Here is a 10022-nt window from a genome sequence, read left to right as displayed (position 1 = left end):
TTCCAAAATGCTAATGGGGTTCTTCAGTATTGCAAGTTTTTTTGTTGTTTTTTTTTTTTAATGGGCAGTTTCAGAAGAGTTTTGATTAAAGTCGTAAGAAAAGGCTGCTTCGCTTGATCCTTCTCTTTTTGGTCCATTTGGTCATTAGGTTGCCTACAAAGAGAAGAACGTGTATGGTGCAGAGCTGTGGTGTAACAATTGGATCCCTTACCTTGAAGAACTTTGTGGAATAGTTTCATGCAGCAATTAAATCCAATATTCCAGGCAAAGCCCTCGTTGAACTAGTTCCTTGGACTTCTGTGGTTCTGCCTAAGAGTGGGATGGCAGCAGTAAGCAGGACTCTGGGGTAAGGTTCACATTCAAACACTGTGACTTGGCTAAAGAACTGGCTGATGTTGGTCATGGTGTGTTAATTTTGATGGAATAAATGGGCAATCTAGCATTCTCTTCAGAGGGAGTTGACAGCACTCACCTCCTTGCAGTAGGTACTCAGCACCGCAAAAGATCAGAATCTTTATGACTAAGAATAAAATTTGTAGTTATTCTTGTTAAGACAGAATCTGATCCTGCAGCCCTTATAGCCCAGATTGCCCCAGTGAAGTCAGTCGCTGTGACACCGTGTACCCCATGTTCCCCCTTTGTTATATTTTGTACAAAGTATGTATGCCTTGTGAGGTATCATTTGAAAACTTATAATCTGCTGAATATTATTATCATGTTGAAATGTTACTCCTGGGGGAATTCTGTGAGATTGCACAATGCAGAATTTTGCAGAAATTAATGTTTTTTGCGCATAATTTCCTTTCCCTCACAGAAATGAATTGCAGTGCTGATAGCCACCACTAGAGGCCGCTGGATCTGGCAGAGCCCAGCTTGCACATAGAAGACACTGGGCCAGGGGAGAGAGTAGAACAGGGGTGGGCAAAGTACAGCACACAGGCTGGATCCGGTCCATGGCGCCACCGGCACCATGTCCCTGTGGCCCTGGGCGGGGGCAGAGGGCTTCATGCGTTGCTTTTGCCTCCAGGCACTGCCCCCTACAGCTCCCATTGGCTGGGAATGGGGAACTGCAGCCAATGGGAGCTTTGGGGGAGGTACCTGGAGGCAAGGCAAGGACAGTGCGCACACAGCCCTCTGCATCCCCTCCCCCAGGAGCCACAGCACTTCCAGGAGCGGTGCAGGGCAGATGTGCAGGGAGCCTGCCCTGGCCCCGGTGCATACCGCTGCTACCCCGGAGCCCAAATCCCTCCTATATCCCACCACCCAACTCCCTGCTCTAAACCCCCTCTTAAACCCCACACACCTCCTGCACCCCAACCCCCTGCCCCATTCTACACCCTTCCTGCACCCCAACTCCCTTCCCTGAGCCCCCTCATACATCCTACACCCTTCCTCTGCCCCAATCCCTTGCCCTAAGCCCCTTCCTGAACACCACACCCCCTCCCACACCACACACTCCCTTCTGCACCTCAACCCTCTGTCCTGGCCCTGCATACAATTTCCCCATCCAGATGTGGCCCTCGACCCAAAAAGTTTGCCCACCCCTGGAGTAGAGAGTTCCTAGCAGCTGTAGGTCCCTGTAGGCCCGGAGGGAAGGAAATAGTGGCATGCAGGAAACAATACAAACGTGGCTGAGACCCAGCAACAGGCTGTTTCTCTTTCTGGATCCCTGAGTGGTAGGGGGATGGGTGTGGCTGGTAGGGCCACAGCTAGGCTCTGGAGTGGAGGGGGTGCGGGTATCTTGGGGGAGGAGGGCATGGTTGGGCTCTGGTGGGGGAGAGGTTCAGGTATATTGCCTGGAGAGGCCCTGTGGCTGGACTCAGGACGGGTTGTGGGTTCTGGCTGGGCTTTGAGGAGTGAGAGAGGAACTAGGTTGTCATAGGGGTTTCTTTAACTCTCTACTCTTGGGGAAATTTTTTATGTGTCTGTTGTTCTGAAATAAATTACCAAAATAATTGAAAGTGGTGTGATTATGTAGTGTTATTTTGACAAATAAAATTTGCAGAATTTTAAAATATTATATTCAGAATTTTTAATTTTTTGGCACAGAATTCCTCCAGGAATGTGTGTAACAAAACTGCATGTAAAATTATGAGATTTTACTATATGATTGTTACTGAAACTTGTAGTTTTTGGTAACAGTCACAAACCAGTTTCTCAGATACAAAAACACGGTGAAGTGCTGGAGAGCCATTACTAGCTTAATCAGACATTGTCCAGCAGTGGGAGAGTTGTAAACAAGAAATTTACAATTCATCTTAAGGGCAGTTCGGAGTTCATGCAGGCAATGGAACTGCCTGACCTCATGACCCAGCAGGGATTTTTCCAGCATAAAGGATTGGGGTATAGAAAGGGATGGAAAAATATCCCGAGCCATTTCTCTGCTCATGACAACGATGAGTCTCAAAGAACTTAACCAAGGGGGGAGTGGTCCCATGCTGGAAAGGGATGCAGCCTGTGAAATGTATTCCAGCTCAGGGTGAGACAAACCTTTTGCTTTTAAACCTATTAGTCTTGGTAAAATTTGGGAATTAGCTTGCAGTTTTATCTTTCTATTTCTTTTGTAACCAATCCTGAGTTATAGGTAACTGTACTTGTCATCACTTAAAAGCTGTCTTTCTCTAGATAAACTTTTTATTGATTTAACTAAACTGTGTGTTTTGGCTGAAGTGCTTGAAAATCTTAGGTCAACAAGCCTAGTGCATATTCATTACCCATTGTTGGAATGAAGACTATCTATCTATGAGGTTATACTGTCTGGGGGGATGGTTCTGAACAGTGTTTTGGGGAGCAAGGTTGGGGCTGAGAGGTATGCATGGTGTCATCCTGTGTGTAATTCACGAATGACTGGGCATAGCATTCATGTATTCAGCTGGGAGTGACTTTGCATGCTGGTGGCTGAGAGTGAGGAGAGTCTGTTCATCAGCCAAACAGTGTAAAAGGCATGCCAGGCTGGAGAACTAAGGGGACACAGCAGTCCAGGTGGCACTCTGGGGAATGTCACAGTGGTATTGTTCATTTGAATTAAGTGTTCCAGGACCAATGAAATCAAATCGTATGTGCCTCTATTGTGTCCCCTCATGCTCCTCTTCTCTCTAAACTAAAAAGTCCCGATCTTTACATTTCCTCTTAATGAAGAAGATTTTCCATGGCTCTAACCATTTTCCTTGTGTGACGTTATCGATATAAACTGCAACCATATAGAACATGGGTTGCAACCAAGGTCCTGTAGTGGCGCCAAATCCTAGGTGGAGGGGGTCATATAAGGTGTCTAAGACCAGGTTGCGGATTGCTGGTTATGATTGTACTGTCTGTATGTCTGTATCATTTTGGTAGTTGAAGTTACGAATATTGGCTGAATGCTGTCTGTATTTCAAACTTGTGTTGTGTTACTGGGAAGGATCCCAGACAAGTTGGTGTCAACTCTGTTTAGCCTGCTTGATGGCCCATTGAGGACCATCACCTACACAATTAGGGTGTGCAGAAACTGGCCCATGTGACTGCAAACTCCATTTTGCTGTAGCTTTCCACAGCAGGAACAAAGGAGTGTTCTTACACCTGGAAAAGCCTATATAAGGCGGAGGCCTCATCTCCATTTTGTCTTCAATCCTGCTTCTTACCTCTGGAGGGACTTTGCTACAAACAGAAGCTCTGCACAAAGGACTGAATGACCCATCCCAGCTGGGGATGTATTCCAGAGACTTGATTTAAACCTGCAGTTTACTCCATCACTGCTACAAGCCTGAACTAAGAACTTTGCCATTACTGTATGTAATTGATTCCATTTAACCAACTCTAGCTCTCATCTCTATCTTTTTCCTTTTATGAATAAACCTTTAGATTTTAGATTCTAAAGGATTGGCAACAGCGTGATTTGTGGGTAAGATCTGATGTGTATATTGACCTGGGTCTGGGGCTTGGTCCTTTGGGACCGACAGAACCTTTTTCTTTTACTGGGGTGTTGGTTTTCATAACCATTCATCCCCAGGACGAGTGGCACTGGTGGTGATACTGGGAAACTGGAGTGTCTAAGGAAATTGCTTGTGTGACTTGTGGTTAGCCAGTGGGGTGAAACCGAAGTCCTTTTTGTCTGACTGGTTTGGTTTGCCTTAGAGGTGGAAAAACCCCAGCCTAGGGCTGTGATTGCCCTGTTTGAGCAATTGGTCCTGAATTGGCGCACTCAGTTGGGTCCCGCCAGAACCACATCGTCAAACCTTGCCTTTCTGTACCCTCCTATTTTTGCTGTTAACCGTATCTCCACTTTGCTTTTCTGTGAAGATTGGTGATCTGAGGCCCTGTGAACTCTAGTCACATGATAGAAATTAGCCTTATGCAATTCGTCCTGGAGGCCTGTCATCAACAAATGAGTTATTTGAAGGAAGAAAAACAGATCATTAAAATACCAGGCTATAGTACAGGACCAAGGATTTGCAGATGAGATCTGTCAGACTATGGGATGTAAAACAGGGGCTTGGTCTGTTCATCTATGCGCAGAACTCCTGAGTTCTAATCCTCCCAAGGCACTTAAATACTATGTGGTTCAATTTCCTTGACTGTTGTTTTCCCCATTAAACATTTGCCTTCCTTTGAAAAAATGCCTTAGATCCTGTGTAGAATTGTAGTATAAGCAAAAAGTATTATTGTTACTAATATAATTACTTACCATTTACTTTCAAAGTGGTTTATAAATATTATGTAAATTCTCATCATCATTAATATTACCAGGGTTGTGGTGGAAGCTTCTTTGCTTGGGGCATTTAAAAGTAGCCTGGATGAAGGATGATAAATCTCTTCCATCTCTAATCCATGTTCTTGGACATGGTGTTATGTATAAGGCCCTACCAGTGTCACAGCTGTGGAAAACATATCACGGACCACAAAATAAGCCCTTCCCTATGAAATCTGATCTCCCCATGCTACTGGGAGTGCCCCAGCTGGGAGCTCCTAGCTGCTAGTCCAGGCTGAGCTGGGGAGGGACAGGACTTGTTCTTCCCCTGTATGGCCGTTCTTGGTGGGGAGATCAGACCTATCTCCCAGAAGCAGTGCAGAACTGAGAGTGGTACACTGCAGCAGCCCTGGAACTGAGCTCAGGGCTTCCACCCCTCAGGGTGCCTGGGCGTGGGGCTTCCGCCCCCAGCGGCTCCCGGAGTGCCCATGCATTTATCTGCCATTGGCTGGGGCTAGCAGCTGGGAGCCCCTGGCAGGGCACTCTCAGCAGCAAGGGGAGATGAGATTCACCTCCAACTCCAGGAGCCTTTTTCCCCACTGCAGGAAGCTCCAGGGCTGCTGCCTAGCTGTGAAGGCATCACAGAAGTGAGGGTGGCAATCCCCAGGCCCCCCTACAACAATGACTCTCCCCCCACACCCCACAATCATCTTTTGGGTCAGGACCCCCATGGTTACAACACCTTGAAATTTCAGATCTAAACAGCTAAAATAGTGAAACCCAATTAAAAAAGCCTTTGGCCATGAAATTGACTGAATTTGATAGGGCTGTAGTCATGTATGTTAGAGAAAAAGGTAGTCAAGTTCAGTAGACTGCCTCCCTGTGGAATGGAGGAGAAGAATAACTAACCCTGCCCTATTTGAATTCCTCTTAGTTTGCTGCGTCAGGATGCCATGCACAGGTTACTCCCCATTGCTTGCAATCTGCATACATCCCTCAGCCAACATAACTCCAACAGGACATCCATCGCCCGCATTCAGAGGCAGACGTACGGCAGGACCTACCCAGTGCTCTTGATCAGGCCTGATGGATCTGCTATTCATATCCGCTATAAGGAGCCAAGGCGGATCCTTACAGTAAGAAATATTGCGCAAAATCTAATTTTTAATAGAATTGCTGGGATGGAGGTTGTATTGAGTGTTGCACAAATATATGTGAGAGTATTGCACAATATTGCATAACGAGAATGGTGGAGTTACTTCCTCTGAAGCATCCTGTGTCGGTCACTGATGCACACATAGGATTTGCTATATTGGATCAAACCTTTGGTGGTCCAGATATTAGACTGGATGGACCACTTCGATGCTCTAGAGAAAGATGATAAACCTCCAAATGCACTTGTCCATTTGTCCGGGGGCAGAGTTGTTGCTATATCCTGAAACACAAGGTTCAATTAACTTTCTCCAAGGAGGTAGAGCCTCCAGTATTTTTAATGGTAATCTCTTCAACAGGACATCGGGCTAGGTGGATCATTAGATACCGTTGGGATAGCTGTTCCAGTGTTCCTACATCATAAACCCTTTGTAAAGCTGTAGAAGTAGTACTAATTGGCAGTCACATTGGATTTTTGGAAAGTTGTGTTCAGCTCTATCCCAATTTCTTCCTCATTTGCGGACGGTTAGATGCATGTGTTTTGATGATCTCTCACTACTACATCATACATCCTTGGGATAATAGATGAATGCAGAATAACTTTTGCATCTGCTCCCAAACCAGTGAAAACCCAGCAATCAGTAAGAGAATCATGATTAATAAAATGATTCCTATTCGATTAACCTTTATTGGGATTTTTATTTTGTGGCAAACTCCTCTGCACAACAATGTCCCATCTCTCACCTTTTGAACACTGAGGTATTTGAATAAGATGCCTTTGACTGATTATTAATTTTTGTTCCCCTCCACAGATGCCTGTAGACATCAACACTCTTTCTGAGGCTGAAAGAAGAGCGAGGTTACGGAAACGCTATCCCAAAAGGTTTAAGAGCAAACAGGAGGAAGTGTTGGATGATGAGTTTAATTTGGATGATTACAGAAAATTTTGGAAGAAGAAATGAGTTTGTTCTGAGGATCTGTGGAAGTGTAAAGGGAAGATTTGGCAACCTGGGCCTGCGGAGAAGGAGACTATAACTTACTGTTATAAAAAGAAAGAATCTGTACTCAGCTATAAGCTTTCTCTTCTGTGCAGTTGTTTCATTTTGTGTGTTTGTTATTTAGTGTTGGTGAAAGCTACTGGACTGACAGTTTTGGAGCCTGCAGTCTCTGTTTATCCACTACTCCAATACACTATGGGCACTGGTAGTGCAAGATCCTCCAGTCTGACTCATCAAAATACCTCAGCCATGATCATCTCATGGTCTAGATAATACTTAGTCCTGTCATGAGTGCAGGGGACTGGACTGGGTGACCTCTCGAAGTCTCTTCCAGTCTTATGTTTGTATGAACATATTAACAGCCATACTGGGTCAGACCAAAGGTTCATCTAGCCCAGTATCCTGTCTTCCAATAGTGACCAATGCCAGGTGCCCTAGAGGGAATGAACAGAACAGGTCATCATCAAGTGATCCATTCACCATCACCCACTCTGAGCCCCTGGCAAATAGAGGCTTTGCAATTATCAACATTGAATTTCATTTGCTATTTTCTTGCTTAATCACCCAGTTTTGAGAGATCCTTTTGTAGCTCTTTGCAGTCTGCCTGGGACTTAACTATCTTGAGTATTTTTGTATCGTCTGCAAATTTTGCCACCTTACTATTTACCTCTTTTTCCAGATCACTTATGAATGTTGAATATTCCCAGTACAGACCCCTAGGGGACACCAATATTTGCCTCTCCATTCTGAAAACTGGCCATTTATTCCTATCCTTTGTTTCCTATCTTTTAACTAGTTACCAATCCATGAGAGGACCCTCCCTGTTATCCCATGACATCTTACTTAAGAGCCTTTCTGGTGAGGGACCTTGTGAAAGGCTCCCTGAAAATCTAAGTACACTATATCCACTGGATCCCCCTTGTCCACATGCTGCTTGACTCCCATCAGAGAATTCCAGTAGATTGGTGAGGCATGATTTCCCTTTACAACAACCATTATGACTTTTTCCCAACAAATTATGTTCCTCTGAGTCTGACAATTTTGTTCTTTACTGTCATTTCAACTAGTTTGCCCGGTACTGAAGTCAGGCTTGCTGGAGCCCTTTTTAAAAATTGGCATCACATTTGCTATCCTCCAGTCATTTGCTACAGAAGCTGATTTAAATGATAGGTTATGAACTACAGTTAGTAGTTCTGCAATTTCACATTTGAGTTCCTTCAAAACTCTTGAGTGAATACCATCTGGTTCTGGTGACTTTTATTATTAGTTTATCAACTTGTTTCAAAACCTCCTCTAATGATACCTCAATCTGGAACAGTTCCTCAGATTAGTCACCTAAAAAGAAAGGCTCAGGTTTGAGAATTTCCCTCGCATCCTCAGCAGTGTTCCCTGTAAATTTTACCACGCGTCTGTGGAATGAATTTTATGTGCACTGATATGGAGGTGATATGTGACACATCACCTCCATATTGGTGAACATAAAATTCATAGGGGTGGGGCCGAGGGGGTTCAGAGTGTAGGAAGGGGTTCAGGGCTGGGGCAGAGGGTTGGTGTGAGGGCTCTGACAGGCTGTGGGGTGGGGCTGGTGATCATAGAATATCAGGATTGGAAGGGACCTGAGGAGGTCTCTAGTCCAACCCCCTGCTCAAAGCAGGACTAATTCCCAACTAAATCATCCCAGCCAGGGCTTTGTCAAGCCTGACCTTAAAAACCTCTAAGGAGGGAGATTCCACCACCTCCCTAGATAACCCATTCCAGTGCTTCACCGCCTTCCTAGATCGTTGAAAGCAGCTATCAAATCCCCCCTCATTCTTCTCTTCTGGGATTGTTTAATCTGCAGTTCCTTCATCCTTTCCTCATAAGTCATATATTCCAGCCCCCTAATCATTTTTGTTGCCCTCCACTGGACTCTCAAATTTTTCCACATCCGTCTTGTAGTGTGGGGCCCAAAACTGGACCCAGTACTCCAGATGAGGCCTCAGCAATGTTGAATAGAGGGGAACAATCACGTCCCTTGATCTGCTGGCAATGCCCCTACTTATACAGCCCAAAAGGCCCTTAACCCTCTTGGCAACAAGGGCACACTGTTGACTCGTTTTCAGCTTCTAATCCACTGTAACCCCTCGGTCCTTTTCTACAGAACTGCTGCCTAGCCATTTGGTCCCTAGTCTGTAACAGTGCATGGGATTCTTCTGTCCTAAGTGCAGGACTCTGCACTTGTCCTTGTTGAACCTCATCAGGTTTCTTTTTGGCCCAATCCTCTAATTTGTCTAGGTCCGTCTGTATCCTTTCCCTACCCTCCTGCGTATCTACCACTCCTCCCAGTTTAGTGTCATCTGCAAACTTGCTGAGAGTGAAATCCACATCATCCTCCAGATCATTAATGAAGATATTGAACAAAACCTGCAGCAGAGCCTGGGCTTGGGAGAGGGAGAGTACCTCTCCCTGCCATGGCAGCTCCGGGGCTGGGGCCGGAGAATAGGTACCCTTCCCTGACAGGTCTGGGCCACGGCTTGGTTCAGGCTGGGAGAGGGGCTTCGCAGCAGGTCTGGACTGGTGCCTCAGCTAGTGTCGGTTTGCGCATGTGAGCCAGCGACCAGCAGCGACAGGCCAGTGCCCCTTCCTGCTGGGATCTGTGCTCTGGTTCTCCTCAAGGAGCTGACCGTCTCGGCTCACTGAGCATGTCCGCCCCCCCATCTCCCCACCGTCACCAGTGACCTGCTGCACTTCCTCTAGAGCCCAGGTGCACAGTACCCTCCTTGGCTGGCAATTCGGAGTTGTTGCTGGCAGGCCCCAAATCAGGTTGAGCTGGGCTCTTGGGCCAGGCGACCTGTAAAGTGGGATGGCTACCTCCTGGCAGCCAGGCAGGCCCAGCTCCAAGGCCACAGTCTCCTGCTGCCTCTGCTCTCCACCAGCTCGCCAAGGGGTCCCAGGGCAAAGGAAAGGCCAGCAGAGACCCATCGTTCCCCAGCAGGGCGGGGAGCCAGGGAGATAGGAGCTGATTGCCCTAGTCTGTAGCACAGTGCATAGGACAGACAGACTACCACAGCCTCCCCTCCCCTACCCCTGTCGGAAAGAGCCCGATCCTGTGCCACTGAGCCCATGGCACTTGGCTACATGGGAGCAGCCCCACAGAAGGGCTAAGCCCTGCCAAGCGCCACCTGGCATTGGATGGCTCTAGCCTGTCTGAGCACAGGTATTGTACT

General features: G+C 46.6%; 2 protein-coding genes across 2 annotated transcripts in view; both read left to right on the top strand.

Moving 5' to 3' along the window:
* The first annotated feature begins 258 nt into the window (after positions 1 to 258).
* The window catches only part of C2H1orf35 (chromosome 2 C1orf35 homolog), a 29688-nt gene continuing 19924 nt past the window's right edge, over positions 259 to 10022 (top strand). The window contains exon 1 of the mRNA XM_030549868.1: positions 259 to 346. The gene's annotated coding sequence lies outside the window, so the exon portion shown is untranslated. The remainder of the gene's footprint in view (positions 347 to 10022) is intronic.
* Positions 264 to 7032, top strand: MRPL55 (mitochondrial ribosomal protein L55). The gene is made up of 3 exons (XM_030549875.1): positions 264 to 346; positions 5601 to 5802; positions 6631 to 7032. The coding sequence occupies exons 1-3, from the start codon at positions 321 to 323 to the stop codon at positions 6778 to 6780; spliced, it is 378 nt and encodes a 125-aa protein (XP_030405735.1). The 5' UTR covers positions 264 to 320; the 3' UTR covers positions 6781 to 7032.

Source organism: Gopherus evgoodei, chromosome 2 (assembly GCF_007399415.2).
Source record: "Gopherus evgoodei ecotype Sinaloan lineage chromosome 2, rGopEvg1_v1.p, whole genome shotgun sequence".
Taxonomy (NCBI): Eukaryota; Metazoa; Chordata; order Testudines; family Testudinidae; genus Gopherus; species Gopherus evgoodei.
The sequence above is the reverse complement of the archived record's forward strand: the minus strand, read 5'-3'. Positions and strand labels throughout refer to the sequence as shown.